The sequence below is a fragment of the Vigna angularis genome, chromosome 9 (genome assembly GCF_016808095.1).
Source record: "Vigna angularis cultivar LongXiaoDou No.4 chromosome 9, ASM1680809v1, whole genome shotgun sequence".
Taxonomy (NCBI): domain Eukaryota; kingdom Viridiplantae; phylum Streptophyta; class Magnoliopsida; order Fabales; family Fabaceae; genus Vigna; species Vigna angularis.
In genome coordinates this window covers 2,977,521-2,996,541 of record NC_068978.1, presented here as the reverse complement: position 1 = coordinate 2,996,541, position 19,021 = coordinate 2,977,521, and the positions used below count along the sequence as shown (strand labels likewise).

At 31.5% G+C, this 19,021-nt stretch overlaps 3 protein-coding genes across 8 annotated transcripts; all 3 read right to left on the bottom strand.

The window, feature by feature from the left end:
- Positions 1-4,455: 4,455 nt before the first annotated feature.
- Positions 4,456-6,364, bottom strand: LOC108320203 (uncharacterized). Of its 5 annotated transcripts, XM_052868955.1 has the most exons (4): positions 6,250-6,332; positions 5,341-5,665; positions 5,112-5,187; positions 4,456-4,745 (listed from the first exon to the last, which is right to left on the bottom strand). In XM_052868955.1, exons 2-4 carry the CDS (start codon positions 5,639-5,641, stop codon positions 4,718-4,720), a joined length of 405 nt encoding a protein of 134 aa, XP_052724915.1. In that variant the 5' UTR covers positions 5,642-5,665; positions 6,250-6,332; the 3' UTR covers positions 4,456-4,717. The 5 variants fall into 5 exon arrangements, with proteins under 5 accessions (XP_052724915.1, XP_052724914.1, XP_017407056.1 ...); XM_052868954.1 differs by having other exon boundaries at positions 5,112-5,665; positions 6,250-6,329; XM_017551567.2 differs by lacking the exon at positions 4,456-4,745 and having other exon boundaries at positions 4,830-5,187; positions 6,250-6,330.
- A 5,270-nt stretch (positions 6,365-11,634) lies between these two features.
- Positions 11,635-12,804, bottom strand: LOC108320204 (uncharacterized). Of its 2 annotated transcripts, none has more exons than XM_017551568.2 (2): positions 12,729-12,804; positions 11,635-12,428 (listed from the first exon to the last, which is right to left on the bottom strand). In XM_017551568.2, exon 2 carries the CDS (start codon positions 12,352-12,354, stop codon positions 11,722-11,724), a length of 633 nt encoding a protein of 210 aa, XP_017407057.1. In that variant the 5' UTR covers positions 12,355-12,428; positions 12,729-12,804; the 3' UTR covers positions 11,635-11,721. The 2 variants fall into 2 exon arrangements, with proteins under 2 accessions (XP_017407057.1, XP_017407058.1); XM_017551569.2 differs by having other exon boundaries at positions 11,635-12,362; positions 12,729-12,800.
- Positions 12,805-17,982: 5,178 nt separating this feature from the next.
- On the bottom strand, positions 17,983-18,543 carry LOC108320192 (uncharacterized). Its single transcript, XM_017551545.1, has one exon. The coding sequence runs from the start codon at positions 18,541-18,543 to the stop codon at positions 17,983-17,985; it is 561 nt and encodes a 186-aa protein (XP_017407034.1).
- Positions 18,544-19,021: the final 478 nt, after the last annotated feature.

Here is a 19,021-nt window from a genome sequence, read left to right as displayed (position 1 = left end):
TAATATATTCTCTATATTTTGTGTACAGTGGGTAAGTCAAAGAAAATAATCACTACAATAAAATATTGATTTAATTGTGTATTTTTTTTAAAGAAACCTAAACTACGCAAAATTATTCTTAAACTTTTTTATTAAATAAAATATTTGTATTAATTTCAACTTAGCAAATATTAAGATATTTATTTATTTTTATAGTTATCTTTGTTTAAATTGTTGGTTTGATGAATATTAACTGCAAAAATATTAAAAACAAATAAAGTTAATAAAAAATATTTAAAATAAATTAAGTTAGTAACAAATTAGAGCCTAATTAATTAGTAATCAATTTAAATACTAATTTCTTTGTTAGTCAAAGCTTAGTATTTTAATGTTAGAATCTAATTCAAAAACTAATTATAATATAATAAATATTATTTTAAATACGAATAAATTTTAGTTATTTCTAAATTAGATTATTATTCTATTTTAGAAACATATAAAACTGATAAAATAAGATATTTTATAATAATATTCAAAATAGGAAATTCATAATTAAAAAATTCATAATCTAAAGATTGTTATTAGAGTTATTCCGAGATATAATAATAATAACAAGAGATATAAATATATAATTTAAAAGAAAACTATGGTATATCAAGAAAACTTAAGTTTTTTATTAAAATTCTAGAAACAAAGGAAATACAACTAATAAAGAAACGATAACAATAACATACTTTCTCGTATGCTTACACTACTTAAGGTGATTATGATAAAAGAAGAAAACAAATACAGGGAAACCAACACAAGAGAGGGTAAACTAATTTATAAAACAAATTAACATATGATAAGTAGATATATTTTCATAACAAAGTCATACAACTGGCAAAATAAAATCAAATATATAATTAAAGACTCTGTATACTCTTAATTATCCGAATACATGCCCTTGACATCGAAATTCACTAAAGGTGTGCCCTTATGCTGGTCTCCATGCTTTATAGAGTCATAGCCAAAGGGGTTATCACCCTACCACACAGATTAATCTCCTTTGCATCTAGGGCCAAACAAGCTCATTGACTAGGACGCCTTACAACTCTCCATATAACACATTCTACTCTTGAGTTTGAATGATTATTAAAGTAACATGATATCCCTTTACTGAATCTTATACATCAATGCATACACTAAAATTACCACAAAAAAGAATTTCTCCTTGAAATTCCTTTAACACCATCATCATCATACATGTTCACATTACAATTTCATCTCAATTAAATAACAACCAAAATGATAAACATATATAAGGTTCATTATAAATCTATCTCAAACCGCCAAAGAAGAAAACAAGGCCAACATTAAAAATGACACTCAATGATGACATTTTGCGCCAAACCTCTCGTAAGAAGTGGCGTTCAATGATATTTCTGGTGCTTAGTGTCATTCCTTGCAAAAAGGGGTACACAATGATAAGTGTGAAAAAGAGTTGTTTTTACACTTATAATTGATCTCAATCTTATAATTATTCATGTTATTACTCAGTGAAAAGTTGTAATAGGAAGTATATTGTTATGTAAATTATTGTAGGAAAGGGTGTATAATTTGGAGTTTGTCATCCAATTTTCGCAAAGCGAAAGCCAAAATTTGCACTACCAGAAAAAGGAAATTCGCATAGCGCACTAGTACTTGTGCGCTGAGCGAATAACATCAGTTAAAGTGCAACAGTTAAAGGAAATTTGCACAGCGCACACACACCTGTGCGCTGAGCGAATTAATGAAGTTAAATGACTTTAAAAGACGTGACAGAAAGGAGAAACCATCTTTTGACACACGAAAAAGCAAGAAAAATACTGAAGAACTCAAGAGACGATCAGGAGACCTTTGAAGACATCAAGACTTCACTTTCTTTAAGGAATTGCTGTAAAGAGTACGTTTGAGATGTCTAGGATATGCTAAATTTTCTGTTTATTGGAATTGGTTATATGACGACACATTAATGTAAATTTCCTGTGCAATATATGTTTCTGTTCTTGTTCTTTTCTTGACTTGCTTTTGATTATACAGAAGTATTATTCTGTTTAAAAGTTCTTTTATACTGGGAAGTATTTTTAGAACTAGAAACGTAAGAAAAGAAATTAAAAGTAACTAAGCTAGGAATAACTTCTGTGCTTTTGGTTATTCTCAACATCTGAATTTAATGCAAAATTATCTGATGAATTAATAATTCAATAGATAATTTTAGACCTTGTTTTAAGGAATTAAACCAAGATACTCTTATGTGAATGCTTGAACAGAGAATATATATGTCGTCTAGGATTTTACTATAATGTTAGTCAAAGACCAATTCCAGTGATCTTTTATCGTATTTTTCGATCTTAAATTTTTGTACGTTGTTAATTTCATGCTAATTTCCAATTTGAAATCTCAAATGTTATCAATAATTGATCTTGATAAATAATTTTAATTGAATAACATAACTCAAATTCCCTTGGGAGAACGATACTCTTAACTTAATTCACTGTATTACTTGAACGATTTGATATACTTGCCAAAAAGTTATCACACAACGACACTTCTTGGTGTTCAACGTCCTAGAGCTAAAATGCTCCAAAACTTGCAGTTCAAAGTTTCCATTCATTGGTGTTATGTTGTCACTAAGCGCCAAAGCATTTGTAAAACATGACGCTCAATAGTACGATTTGGCGCTCAACGATCTAAAGCTAAAATGGTCTTAGACATGCACAATGAGCCTGACACTCAACTGTAGTCTACTGCCACTTTGATATGATCATAGATGGGGCAACAATGAAGAGTTTTCAAAGTGGGGCAACAATGAAGAGTTTTCAAAGTGACAGCAAGCATAAAAAGAGTAGAATAGATTTCATAGGCTTGTATTTGCCTCTTTGTATCTTTTCTTTAGTTCTAGTTGAATATATGCTTATAAGCCTTTCTTTTCGTTTAAGCACAAGCAATGTGGGACTTTCCATGGCTTGGTCTTAAAAGAAAAGAAGAGAAAGAAGGCGTCTTAGCTTGTAGCGTAAGGTAGTATAGCTAACTTTTATGTTTTGAACTTTAGGAGATCTAGATGGCTTATAAACCCTTTTGGATGGAGAGAATTAAGTAATGTGGGACTCCAAGCACCAAGGAGAAGTGTTGCAACTGCTGGCCAGCCTTGAGACTTATAAGTCTCACATCTCTTAATTCCATTTTCCAAACTCACTCCAAGGGCTATATAAGAAGGCTAAGGGGTCTCCTTTGTAGCGACCTTACCTTGAATCAATTGAATTTTGAGTTGATTTGCACTTTTGCAATCTTCTTTGAGATAGTATTTTGTCTCCAAAGTTCCTATTTTGGGCAGACCTTATCTTGCTCAAACAAGTGACGGTCCTCCTTTGATGCTTATCTTGGAGCTTCCTTCAAGTGGCGCATCTTCAAATCATAAGTTTCCGCTTCCTTAATCTCTTTCATTTTTAATTTCTTTCCCATTCTCTTAAATGTCATTTAGTATATTCTCTCTAGGTATGCACTTCCCCATCACACTTAGTGATTTATCAGAAACCAGAAAAAGAATATTGTGATGGAAGGAATTTGACCTGTTCAATTGATTAATTTGATACTTTCCCCTACATGCTTTGGTTCAAAACATTTTTACATATAATGAGCCTGTACTAACACTCAATTGTTCAAATTTCAATTCTCTCATTCACACAGAAGCAAATTATAATCAATTACAACCATTCTAATATATAATTGTCATCCATTTCACACAATACCACATTAATTTTTACATACAAAACTAGTTTTTGTAGAAAAAGCCAATTTTATCTCCAATTCATTCTAGCAACACATGAAAATTACAACTAATAATTGCAACATAAAACAACATATAGAGACTATAAATTTAACCTTCCTTACTTGAATAAACTGCTCAAATAGCTAAACATTTATGAACTTACAAGATATTCAATTTATGCATAGAAACACCACAAAAATATTAGGACCTATCATAATGATCATTAGTCAATACATAGTTGTATAGAAGACTAGGACGATATATGCAAGCAAAAGAAAGTCAATCACATGTAAGAAAGATATATTTGGCCCAAGAAAAGAGCAAAAAAAAACATCCAAATAGAACTCGATGCGAAGATTATTTGTGGTGTCTCAAATCTTAATTAGATAAACGAAGAGTAAGAACTCGCATAAAGAAGTGAAAGAATTATAAAAAAGTAATTTTTAGAGAATTAATGTAATAAAACTCATTTATAAAACTTTTTATTTATATAAACTTATTTTATACTAAAATAACAAAGGATCATTATTTTTAAATCATTATTAATTGTAAAATATAATTTTCTACATTCTCACAATAATAACTAATTATTTTTATCTCTAAAATTAATTACTATTTAAATAGTTTTTTTTTTTTGTTAGTTGTGTGTATATGAACCTATACTATTCATCACTGCAATATAGTCCTAGCAAAATGCAGTATTCGTTAGACACATTCATACACACTGGTGTGCCTCCATGCATTTCTTACTGCTTTGAAAAAAATCAGAATATGCTATTGGGGTACACCATATTTTTACTCCTTACACCTCATTTTGTTCTCATATTTCGTGTTGTTCCTTTTATTTACACCTACAGATTCAACTTTCCTTTTCTACCCTTTGCACATCGCTTCCTTTCCCCCACTTCTATACACAATTGCATCCTTTGTCATGCTTATGGTCCGTGTTCATCCCACCATTCTCCTTGTTGTCCAGCTTAACATTTAGATATACATATTGGTATAATCTCCAAAGTTATAATCGGTTACGGACAGAAAACATCAAGATTATTAAAGCATATATATAAACACTAAGCAAAAAGATCATTATAGAGAAACATTGATACATAGTTTAAAGATTCATACGCAAACTACTGATTTACATAGGGATATGCATAACAATAACATATGCATGCAACGTACAGTGAAGGAGAGTGAATGAGCAGAAGTTCATGGTTTACGTTTGTCAATGCATTTAGTGAAAATCCAAACAAATAGCCGCAGACAAAGGACAAGTGTGACGAGTCCTAGAAGTGAAAACCAAATATAAATGACTTTATTAAACATGGTATCGGTGGTGTACCAGACGGGATAAGGGGTGACCATTTCTGCACCAATCATGTAGGTCACTGTGAGGCTGGTCATGGTGATGCAGGTGCCTATTGACAGAAGCCAGGTGAAAAATCTATGATTCAGAGGGAAGCCACTCACAAGCAAAAGGCACACAGCTAAGGATGAAACGAAGCATATAGTGTTCGACAAAAGGAATCTGATATAAACATCTGGGAAAACTACAGCTAGAACTGCTTCACCTGGGCATGGATCACCTTCTACCGTTGGTGTACATTTCACATGTCCAGTCTCTGTCGCTGGTCTAACACCACCTGGTGGATTAATAGCAGTTTGAAAGGTCATGGTTGTGATTATGGTTGCAGCCAAACTCAGATTCCCTCTCATGTCCTTCAGCCATTCATCCTTGTTCTTGTTTGCCAGCCAATTCCCCATATTTTCTATACATGTTTTCCACCATTTCTTCTCTTCTTTCAACTCTCTTTTATCCTCCATTGTAACGGATATACCTCTCATAATCACCTTATCAGTTCTGCACTTCATCAGCTAGGGTTAATATGTCTAAATCTGTTATGTTGTGCAATTAAATTTAATTACATGAATGTCTCATAATCATTTCAATATTTATCAGGTTTAATTATTCAGTTATTTTGCTTTAACTACTTTTCATGCCATGGATTAAAAACAAATAAAATAAAGGGTTTAAAAGAGTTTTGAGTAAGTTCAATCTCATTATGCCATGTGCAAGGAGAATCAAAGGATTGCACACACGAGTCTATTTCTATTACTTGTTTGAAATCTATGAATCTCAGTGATACATGAGAATTTTAAAATACTACTCCAAAAACACAACACAACAACGTGTATATTGTTTGATAGAAACGAATGAGTTTTCTCTGTTGTTTTTTGTGACAGACTGTTGTTTGGTCATTCTAGGTATAATGTTTTTGAGGTAATTGGTTTTTATACTTGAAAAGAGTGAGATCCCAGAATCCGTTAAAGACAGAATGATTCCTCCTCCTCCTTTTCTTTCTTTATTTTTTTCATATCTATATGTATTTGACAACCTCTCATGGTAATTTTAAGTGTTCTCTTACATAAAAAAAATATCCATAACAAGTGCACACACAAACACATATTAAAAGACATACCTTATCTTTCTTAGTATGAAAGCTGAAGATGCTATTAGTTTATTTCCTTTTGCAACGAAGCTCTGGCTCAAGTGAATGCTGCTGTTGAAGCCAGAAAAGGATACATTTATAGCTGCAAAACTTGTTCATAAGGCTAAGAAATAAGGGTATGGTGGGAATTTGCAAAATCAGTTTCGTGGATGTTTGAATCACTTCATTGAAAAGTGACTTTAGAATGCAAGTTGTTGTAGTACATCGTTCATCTAAACAATTATTTTTTTTATTTATTGAGAGTCTATTTGTATATTTTCATTATGAAATGAATAATTTATGATTATGATCAATTTTATCCTCAATTTTGTTCAAAACATATCCCATCATATTTGTCAAAACAAATGTACTAATTTTCCTTTTGTCAAAAGATTAGTCTGCATTGAAGATATGATTAGCGAGCAAACAAAGATTGTAGAAATTATTAGCATGCATGGGACAAATTTTTTAGATTCAAAAGCAATTAATAATGGATGCATCGCACCAAAAGCATGCCCGTAAGACCCACACAAAGAACAAAAGCCATAATTATTTAATAGTGGATTGTGCTTTTGAATAAAGATGGCCCCACAAAAAAAGTTATTTTTGTTTTACCAGTAATTAATATGTAAATTATTATTATTATTATTATCATTATTATAATAGATTTGTTCGGATACAACTTCCCTACAAACATTTATAATATAAAAGATAGCATTGGCTTATGAAATAAAATAAAACAAAATTGAGAGGATTTTATACAAAAAAGTAATTTATATTTATGGCGCATATTTAAGAAAAAATTTCTAAATTTTTACAAAATTTAATTTTAGCATGAAAATTTTTTACATTCTATATTTTCTTTCTTAAAATGTTTTTGAGAAAATATTTTTTATACAGGTTTTGTATTACTAATAATAAGTTTAATAATTCTTATAATTCTTAGGTTTAATAGTCTATTTTATCTTCAATTTTGTTAAATAATGTCAATTTAGTCTCTTATTTTAAAAGTTTATAAAATTAATTTTCACTTAATAAATTTTTGGTTAATATTCTCTCTTTCGTTAAATAACCAACGGGGTTAGCTTTTCCTTTCTCTCTTGTGCTCCTATGAATTCCTCAAACAACTTTTTTTATTTGTTAAATAAATTTTAAATTTAAAAATCAAAATGTATTATTCTCTCTCCCTCTGCTAATCACAACAACTTTTTGTGAGTTAAATCAATGAGCAAACTTCACATGACAGATATGATGACTTGAGTTCCAATATTTCATGGACACGTAACAACAAACAAATATGAAAAGAAAGAAAAACTAAAATCTCTAGCAGAGCATGGAGGGAAAAATCAAAGAGCATGAGGGAAAAATGAAAGCTTTTGACATTGTAGTAATGCATTTGTGTTGTATATAATATATAATTATCATTATCCATATAATAAACATGACTGGTATGTTTGTACCGGAACCAAAATAAAAAATAATTAATTATTGATTATACTCGATAAACGATGAAGAAAAAGTGGTTTTGAAACAGTAACTAAGGAAAGAAGAGAGACTTACACGAGCATCGAAGACAAAGTGATCGAAGCCCTTCCATTGGTCAATATCATAGGCTGTGAAGTGCTTGCAACACACAGTGATTGCCATTGGCCTGCTCACCTTGCAGTTTCCCTCTTCTTTACTCCAGCATTGGTAAGTTCTATAACATTTTTATTTTAAATTGTACTTTCTATATCAAAATTCATATACGTAATCATAAAAAATATAATCAATTGAAATTATTCAACTGAGAATTTGGTATTTATATAAGTTTCTTTGTATAACAATATTGCAGGTCATTTGTTTATACATTACAGGACATCTTGATTCAGTATTCTCAGAAGAACATCGTAAAGAAATTCTTCGCTACACATACATTCACCAGGTATATATATATATTTAATTTAAAATTGTGGATTAGTCTGATTATCTTTTCTGAAAATTAACTGGGAAACATTTGAAGAACGAAGATGGAGGTTGGGGACTGCACACAGAAAGTCACAGCACCATGTTTTGCACTGCACTTAATTATATATGTTTGCGAATTCTCGGAGAAGGACCTAATGCTTGTGCTAACGATATAAAGTGGATTCCCGATCATGGTGGTGTAATGCATATACCTTCATGGGGGAAATTCTGGCTCCACGTCATACATGTGCAAAAGTAAGATACTCAATTATTAATGTTTCTGAAAATTGAATTTTTGAACAAGGAAATTAGGGTTCTTGAAAACCAAATTAAAAATGGAATTTCTGAAAATTAAATTAGGATTCTTGAAATTGGAAACGAGATTTCTAATTGGGAATGAAATTTCTGGTTGTTACTATTTGAGATTTTTTATGTTTCTGACTTTCTCTATGCAGATTCACGAAGAACGCAAAGTTTTCATGACTAGATTTTTTATCGTTTTTATAAGAGTTTTGACAAGAGTTTCATTTCTATTTGTTTTTTTTCTTTTTTATTTATAGAAGATTGTGTTTATGTGTATGATTTATGTTTTTATTTTTGAAAGTCATGCTTACATGAAATATGTTTTTGTTTTTAATTTCCATTTTTAGATGTCATGTTTATCCCTATTGGAGGAAACAATTATAATGATTGATAAGGGGGAAAAATCAGTGTGTTTATGCAATTTATGCATATTAAATTTGGGTATGCCCAGAAGTTTAGTATAAATCAGTGTGTTTATCCTCTGGAGTCTTCGCATGGCATTGTCATGATATTTTCTTTTTCAATTTCCAACCTTTCACATCACACCCGTCCGAATATTAATGGTTAAAATTAAAAGTTATTTTTATTAGAAAAAAAATGAAATAAAGCTAAGATGAGATTTGATCGTCATCATTCATTCAAGACCGTTGTAAGAAAATCGTATAATATTGATTCGGTGGTAACGTTTAAATTAGCCTTTTTTATTTATTAATTTCGAAACAATAAATTATAACACCTACTTTATTTCAGAAAATAATTTAAATAAATTTTTTAATTGAAAATGATACGAGCCCTCGTGTAAATTGAATTTATGTTTATTTTTTATTGAATTTTTTGGCAAAAGATTCATTATTATATGTAAATTTAAAAAATAAAAGTCACGTGTGAGAGAGATCGAGAGAAGGTTATGTTAAAAGAGACTTATATATGGATGAATAGAAGAATGTTGGGAACGTTATTTAGAGCCAACAGCAAGTCCTAAATGCCAAAAAAGTTGGGTTGACCATGAAAGAGACGAGGTCAAAGTTAACAACTTTGTTAGGATAAGATAATATTATAATCTAACTTTGTTAGGATAAGATAAGATTAATCTGACATTATGAAAAAGTTAATAACTTTGGTATTTGTGGCGTCGATGTTGTGAGGGAAGATCAAAATAAATGTTGGCAAAGGTCTTTGATATCCTCTCACACACTAATTAATACAAAATTAATAGACATCATAACTAAACAAGTATTAACTTGTGACCTCATTCAATAAATACTAACTGAGAAAAAAATATTATTTTTCCTATGAATTAACATTAGTTTAAGTATGAATAAAAAATACCTTATTTTCTTTTAAAAGTATTTATGGAAAAACTAATCTTAATATACTTTTAACAAAACAATTAATTTAATTCACTTTTTTTAAGTGAATAGATTAAGAACCGTCAATTTCACCTTTTTAATTGAAAAGGGCTTATAGCAGTATTCGGGTCACTTTGTCATGCTAGATTTCTTTAGAAAAAGTAAGCTGAAAGATAAAAAGAATATTAGAAGGTCTTAGCTTTTGGTTAATATGGTATGAAAATGGTGTTGTATTTAGAGTCAAGATTTTAGAGTATAGAAGACGATTGGTGAAGAAGAAGTGTCTCTGATAAAAGTTTTGTTGTTGTAATTATTATTATTATTATTTTTTACTTTTTTAAAAGTATATAAAATTTTTGTAATGAATGAAAATGATGGGAGACCCGAATTAGAGGCTAATAAATGAAGGAGTAATCTTGGATAAGTGACACATTATTCTTAAGGGATTGAGCGCAAGATAAACACGTAAGAAGTTGATTAATTCAAAATTGCATGGGTTTGAGAATTGATAGACAGGCGTATAAAAATTCTATAACGGAACTCAGAAAAAAAAAAGGGAAAAAAAAATGTACCGTACAGTCCACCACACCGGTGTGTATTGTACAGTCTGTCGTGGTACCAATCACCATTCAGGTCATCCACTCAAACCGTCCTTTCAGGTTATCTTTCTAGGCCGCACTAGGTCATTTTTTCAAGTTCGTCCAACCAAGTCGTCCTCTCAGAACATTTTCTCTGGTTGTCCCAGACTGTCCTTCCAAGTCCATCCAACTAGGTCGTTCTCCCAGGGTTGTCTACCCAAGTCGTCCTCATAGAGTCGTCCACTCAGGCCATCATTCGAAGTCCTTCCAAGTCCATCCAACCAAGTTGTCCTTCCAGGTCGTTCTTCCAAGTCCATCCAAACAGGACATCCTCCCAAGATGTCCTCCCAGGTTGTGCCTAGTGGTATTGACTCATTAAACCCCCAATGCAGATTAAGACGTGATTGGGTCGTTATTGGGCCAGCGAAAAGTAAACACAACTAGTATAAATAAAGGTTTCAGGTATGACTTTAGGATCACGATACATAATATATGTATCACTTTGTGCCAACCGTTCAGTTACATTACTAACTTGAGCGTCAAAGTGTCTTTGACAGATATCCACCCACACGGATTGGAAGGAGGAGGGAGAACGAACAACGTAACTTAGAGGATGAAGGATCACTAGGGAACCCGTCCGGTCTACAAGACAACTTGGAGTGCTTTAAGTAAGGGACTTCAATTCTATACTCAAAATAGAAACTAATATTTTATATTTATTTCATATTATTCTTTTTTTTTAAATATAATTTTTTTTATTTTATTTTTATAATATGTATCAAAATAAAAGGTGAATATGTTTATCACTACTCGATCATTGTTCTTCTTTTGAAAGCATTTTATGGGTTTTTTCTCTGTTTACTGTATCATCATTTTCTGCTATAGGGAGCTCATATCGGTGTTGTTTAAATTTTCTATTTCTCTTCTATAAATCGAATTTAGACTTTCCTGTTTAAGCTTTAGTTTGTCTCATTTGTATGATTCATTTTGTTTTGTCATATGAACATGGAAGGCTAGAATCTTGCAAATTGCCTTAAACTAATGCTACTTTTTAGAGATGTTTTTATGATAAAATATTGAATCTATGATCAGCAATTTGGACATCTTAACATGGAAATTCCATTTTAAAAACTCGACCAGTAAAGTAACATCAATATGTTTTGGGTGTTTTGATGTTTGAAAAACAAAACCAAGCATGATACTTGAAACATGCAAATTCATTTCTTTATTCATATATATAATACTGCATAATGTTCTATAAGCTGGTGCAGTTTAGGTCTGATATCTCACTGTTTAGGTCTGCTAATCCGTTTGGTGAGAATCCAAGCAAACAGACGCAGGCAAAGAACAAGAGCAACGAGTCCTAACAACGCTATCCAAATATAGAAAACGTTTTGAAACATGGAGGTGGATTCTTCCCAAACAGGATCAGGGGTAACCATTTGAGCACCAAACATGTAGGTTAGAGCAAGACTACTGATGGTGATGCACATGCCTATTGACAAAAGCCAGCTGATAAATCTGTGGTCTAGAGGGAATCCACTCACCAGCAAGAGACAAACAGCCGAGGATGATATGAAACATGTTGTGTTCGAAATAAGGAAGTAGGTATAATTATCTGAATCTGTATAAGCCAGAACAGATTCTCCAGGACATGGATGTATCTTGTCGTCACAAACCACGTTTCCTCCACCATCTTTTGCCGGTCTAACGCCACCCGGTGGATTTAGAGCACTTTGAAAGGTCATTGTTGCGATTACCGTAGCCACCAAAAAAAGGTTACCCCTCAACTCCTTCGGCCATTTATCTTTATCCTTGTGTGTCAGCCAATTCACTACCTTTTTCACAGGCTTTCCCCACCATTTTCTCTCCTCCTTCTTCTCACCTTCAACGTTCACAGTAACTGATGGATCTTCCATGCCTTCACCTACTTCATGTTACAGCTGTAAGTTGCATGCACTTATTTATGCATATTACACGTGCAACTAAAGTCCTATAGAAAACAATAGAGTTATAAATACAGGCATGATATATTTGAAAGATTATAGAGTAGTTGCAACTTGATAGATTGTTTTTGAGTTCAGATACAGAAAAAATAGTCTTCTTTCATGACAGTTCAAATTTAGGATGATTCTTTTTTGTGCATAAAAAAATTAAGGTGACCCTAAAAAGGAAAGTAGTTGACACTTCAATTCTACAACTTTAAAGTTCTACATAAATTTCCAGAGTACACAAGATGAAAAGTAAAATAAAATATAGGATTCATTAATTAGGGATACAAAATCTGACATACCTTTGATAGTTTAGTATGGTAGCTCGCAAAGCAAGTGAAATACGGTGAAATGTGATTTTGAGGAAGTGAAACACACACACATATATATGCAAAATTTTAAAAATGTGATGTGGTGAAAATCCACTGCCAAGTTTGTCTTATGATGTCATTTGTTGACTAAAGAGTGATGTAATGATAAGTGTTACTTATATCCTGTATTTCATATATTATTTCCTCCAATAAAAAATATATATATATATATATTCTCACAACAGATTCAAACATATACTTTGAGAACTTTTTTTTTAAAATTAATAATAAAATATTGAATTAAATTATTCAATAAAAATTGGTTTTATTGAAAATAATTGTCAGCCTCCATATATTTATTGGAAAGTGACCCCTTTTTTAGATTGCCTAAACAATTGTTTTTTTTTATAAATATACAAATTATAATATAAAAATATACTATATATTTATTTATATGACAGGTGTGAAATTAATGTGAAGGGAGAGCTCAGTGAGTAAATTGTCCTGTATGACTTAATATTGATCTATTCTTGGGATGAACACATATTAAATTATTAAGTCTATCTGTACTTGATTTATTATTATTAAGACACTTAGTTATCATGATTCATGATTAATTATGACAATCAAGAAGATAATATAAATCGGGGAGATAGTATGTATTTAGACTAATAGATCTAAGTTCATTCAAGTAAAAAACTCATAAATTATAATTATAAATAATGTATTTTAGGAGATAAATTAATTAAATTTTTTATTAATTATACATTTATTGTTTGTTAACGTGAGAAACTGACTTGAATGTCAGAACCTTTCCTACCAGTACAATCTTTTTATTTTAAAGGAGGACAAACACTCCAAAAATTGAAGATTGAAAGCGTAAGAAAAATCTTGAACAAAATCTATAAATTATGCCTACAAAATGATTAATCCAAGTAATTAATCATTTGTAAAATTCCATTTGTAGAAGCATACGCATACCCATCTTAGGATCCACACAAAATGAAAACCACCATTAGTGGAGTTTAGTGCTGGAAGAATATGTGCTCCTTGAGGAGCATAAAGAATCTTTTATATAGCAAGAATCAACACAGATATGAAGTAATAAGGGTATTTTTTTGGTATTCCAATGCGCTACGTGATTGTCCTTCATTGTAATATGCAGTACAATAAAGTCGAATAAAGTTCATTCTCCACCATCTTCACAAATGCTCATGAATAATTAGTCCAATATATCACTAGAATAATACTCTTTTTCATTAACCAACTTGGAAGGTTTTGCAGCCATTAATTCCAACAAAATCAAAGCTTGAAAGGCTCCAGTTATAGGTACAAAATATTCGAAAGCATAAAATATATAGCTCCACGAAGCCATTTTTGAAACGAGATAAGAGGGTGAAAACAAAGTGGAGAATTCTAAATTCTAATAAAAATTGAAGCTGACATTTTTAACAATAATTTTCCTTTTTTTTTTCATAAATCTACTATAACAACTCTGTTTACAGTCTTGTTAAAAAAAAAAAAACAAGTTACTTTTCTTTTCATTTTTGGTAAACATGATGGCCAAAGGCAAAGTCATAAAAGTTCACAGAATTTTTTAGATTTGTTTTTCTTCTCGGGTTTTCCAACACACTGCATCAAATAATAATACTATTTAGATTAACTCTTGTCCGTGAGAGGAATCAAATACGATTTTTCCATAAAATGGATTGTTTTTACTGTATAAATTGTTTCAACCGTATATGACGTTGGAGTACTATAGGAGAATTGATCAAATTTATGAGTAAGTAATAAAAAGATTAAATCAACTATTGTTTTTCTTTAATCAAAGATAATACAAGTTTAAAATTAAAGCAAATATATTTGCTATAATTTGCATGTGAGTTAGTAGAAAAAAAAAAAGGTATTCATCTAATTCTAGCTGGAAGTAACAAGGAAAAAACGTTATTTAATTTAATTTTTTTTATTGAAATGAAAAAGAGATTAATGAGAAAAGTTGATATATAATATTGTATAAACGGTACTCTCTTCTTTAAAATAACGTATCAAAATTATTCTTTAAACCTTATGATATATACCAATCAAATTATATGATATATAAGTGTATTGTATTACTTTATGATGAAACAACCTATATAAGTTATTTTATAAATATATTATTATACAATCAAATTTCTTCTGTCTTATCAATTGTTTTGGTATAGAGTCGAGTCACCTAAGTCTTGCACAATTTCTTTCAGACGCCGTCCGGTCCACGTTCTCTCTGCTCTCTCCGTCCAATCAAGCTTTGTTCAATCTCTTGTGCACTGATCGGAGGTGTACCTGCTAAAGGTGCTCCGATGCCAAAGTCAATGATAGTCCAATCGGTAATTTAAGTGCTGTAATAAATGCGTAATTAATGAACCTCCCTACCTCTTACCTTTGACTTGTATTTATAGTTTTGCTCATGGGCTTTGGATTAACGAAGCCTTAATCGCGGCCCAACCACAGCCCAATCACCCTTAATCAGTGTTTTACCTTAATCATGTTTGGAAACACCTACCATGGCCGAACAACCTTATCGCTGCTCATGCACCGATCGTCTAGACTGTCCGGGCATCCCCGTACATCAATCAATCTTATTATAAATTTTATTACGCTTTTTAAGTTTTTTTCTTTATTCTAACAATCCCATTACACTTTCCTTTTCTTCATTTTCTGTCCTTTATTTTCTTTTTTTCCATGATCTATTAATTCATACATGTCTAATTAGTGGTGTCTGGACGGCAGTTATGTCTCCTCTTCTCACGGATTGTATACAACTCCATGCTCTTCTACTTCTGCATCCATGTCCATCACCACCGTGCCATCGTTTTCTGCTCATAGTCTGCCGCTTGGCAAGATCGATATTTCGCCTTTGAAGAACAAATTTTATCTGTCTACAAAGATGATATAGCTCTCGTGCTTAGAGTTTAAGTCTGTTGGACCCTGGCTAGGATGTGGGGGACGCCGCTGCCAAACTAGTGGTGGTGATGATTATAAGGATTTTAGTATATTTATTTGTTCTGAGATATTTTTTGTGATTTTTCAACGGTAACCCACCATCCATTCATATTTAATTCGAGTTATTCAAATTCGATTAATTTATAACAAGTTAAATCCATCCATATTTAATTCGAGTTATTCGAATTCGCACCAGTGCAGAAAATGCTTTTAATGTCGGTTATTTAGGGCTTTTAACGTCTGATCCCGCACCGACGTCTTATAAGGAGACGTCAATGTAGACATCGGATAATACAAGTGAGACGTCTATATAGACGTCGGATAGTACATGTCAGACGTCTATATAGACATCTGACTGTGGGCGGCCGACGTTTAATGTCCTGGATGAATTTTGGCTATGTAATTCATTAGACGTCTGCATGTGCACCGTTCAAAAACACAATGGAGGAAAATGGAGGAGTCCACCGTTCAAAATCGCAAGAATCGTCGGCAAAAAATGCTGAAAATCGCCGGCCAACGTCTAAAGAGTTTAGAAGTCGGGCCCCCTCCTAGCCGACGTCTAAAGAGTTTAAAATATAATTTTAGTGGACACATTTGGCGTCCGGGTTAGGAGAGACCGACGTCTAAATAAGACTTTAAACGTCGGTGTGGCGGAATCGGATGTCTAAATAGTAACTTTTGGAATTCTGACTACCTCATTGGCGTCCAGTGGTGGGCCCCGACGTTTAAATAGGTTTTAGACATTGGGTATCCTGAACCCGGACGTCTAAAACCAATTAAAATATTAATATTTTTATTCATTCGTCTATTTTTGGCATCCAATTGAAGGGCCCCGTGTAATATTCTTTAGACGTCGGCGACTCCCAGCCGACGTCTAAATAGTGATTTTAATTATAATGTCACCGATCATTTTTTACGTTAGATATTCGATGATCAGATGTCTAAAGGATGACGTTAAAAGGCTTTTCAATCGATTAATTTATAACAAGTTAAACGAACACAAATAAATTTTAAATGTTAAATTTTAACTGTGGTGGATTGGATTGGTATTCTTATATCTCAACTCAATAATACCCAATCGTGATCTGCCATACTTAATTAGGAGTGATAGCAAGATTGCAATGATTATGAGAGTTGCAAAAAGAGTTAATATGACCTGTTGAAGCTTGATCCAAAGAGTGACCTGTGAAAGATATATGTTGAATTTTACAACTTGGTATAACTTATTCGACTGGTTCGTTTATTATTTTTATGTTATCACAAATTTAATATTACATAAAAACATGATGAAACTTTACGGGCGATTCATTCAACTCTTAGTCAATTCAATCACAAATATTAAAATTGACATAAATATCTTCTCCACTTATTCATTTTCTTCACCACACGATCGATACCAAAACTTTTCCACACAATTTTACTTTACCATACGATATAAATAAAAACATTCATCAATCCATATGCTGCTGAAAAATTTACCATTCTACCAACAAAATATTAGAATGAATAAATGGTAAAATAACTTTAACATTATGTAAGATATCCATCAAAAAGATGATTTCAACTTTTTATTTTTTACAAATAAAAATCATGTTTGGTATATATAACTTTGTTTATATATATATATATATATATATATATATATATATATATATATATATATATATATATATATATATATATATATATATTTTATTAAAATTTGTATTTAATAAAACTTTTTTTGAAGTCATACCTAATAAATTGTAATTATTTTTCCCAAACATAATAACTTTAATAAAAAATATAAAATATGTATATTAAATATGACATTTATATTTGGTTTAAAATAAAAAGGTTGAATTACTTGTGAAAGACAACTTTAAAATTGAAGTGAACTTCTCTTAAATAACTTATCCACTTTTATACGTTTCGAACAATTTATCTATTTTATAAATATTTTCTCAACAAAATTATACTAGTGTGAAATTTTGGAATTTAAATTTTTAGTATATCTTTTTATTATGTTTTCAAATCAATATTTTAAAATATATTAAAAATCTTTGTAATATATCTACATAAGCTCAGTAAAATAAAAATCCGAATAAAATCTACCATCCATAAAAGTTATAATTTAACTCTCTACCAGATTCTCTCCATATCAATCCCTAAAATGAAACTTAGATATACAAAATGTTATCACAAGAAATTTAAACCCAGGTCAAACAGATCCTGTACTAGGTTTTGTGAATGTTTGAGACGTGGATTCTCAGTATACAGTGTTCTAGCGGCAACACAAGAAGCGGAAAAACTTCTTCAGAAACAAAAACGCAAGGCGACAGAAGAAACCCACACACACCAAAGCAGTAAATCCTCCCCAAAACCTTGCATAAATTGAGGTGGCGAGTTGAACTGCTTCACCGAGAGGATACAGAATCATCCAAATGCAAATCGCGTAGGCTCCTGCTGTGCAAACTAGTGAGATGAACATGAGAATGGTGAGGAACCACATGATAAGCTTGTTACGAAGGGAAACTACACAGATGAGTAATATGATTGTGCTGAGAGATGCCGTGAAAGATATGGTACATAACAGCATGAATATCTCAAATTTTCCCCTTTGCTTGTTGTTGCCAAAGGCTAAAACTGAAGTACCTGCTAGGCATATTTTACCAGGTTCACAACCTTGTTCTGCATCTGAGTCAGATTGCCAAACACCCCCTGGAGGGTTTATGGCAATTTGGAAACTCATTGTTGCAAGAACAGTGGCCACAATCATTAGAGACCCTCTTCTTTCTTCCATCCAATTATGCCCTTCACGCCTTCCATTTCGAGTCACCGTCATCGTTGGCAGTGCCATTCCATCCATGCCTCAAATCTTTTATCTTAAGATATTGTATCAGATGGGAATAAAAAGGAGCATGCATAATTTTTTTCTTCACCCTTCCATTAATAATATATTTGGAGCAAAGCCTGGTCATATGTTGGTTCAGAAAATATACTTTCTGTGAAATTTCCTGTGTGGAGAATTCTGGGTTTGGTTCTATGGACAGTTGCATTATTTTAGGCAATATGTAAAATTGCAGAAGGTATTAAATTGAAGAGGTGGAGGAAAATAGTGAGCATTTGAACCCGATAAACAACTAATTTAATGGAACGTTGATTCGCAATTAACTGGACCTTATATTAATCTAATAGTTGACAATAACAGGATTTTTGGTAGAAGGAACATTGAATTTGATGACTATTAAAAAAGGGTTTTCACTGGAGTTCATCGTTGAATTGGCTAAGTCCGCAGGAGTTAAAAACACCCGTTGCACTGT

Coding starts and splice junctions, on each gene's coding strand:
- LOC108320192 (XM_017551545.1), bottom strand. CDS start 18,543: ATGACGGTGACTCGAAATGGAAGGCGTGAAGGGCATAATTGGATGGAA.
- LOC108320204 (XM_017551568.2), bottom strand. CDS start 12,354: ATGGAAGATCCATCAGTTACTGTGAACGTTGAAGGTGAGAAGAAGGAG.
- LOC108320203 (XM_017551565.2), bottom strand. CDS start 5,641: ATGAAGTGCAGAACTGATAAGGTGATTATGAGAGGTATATCCGTTACA.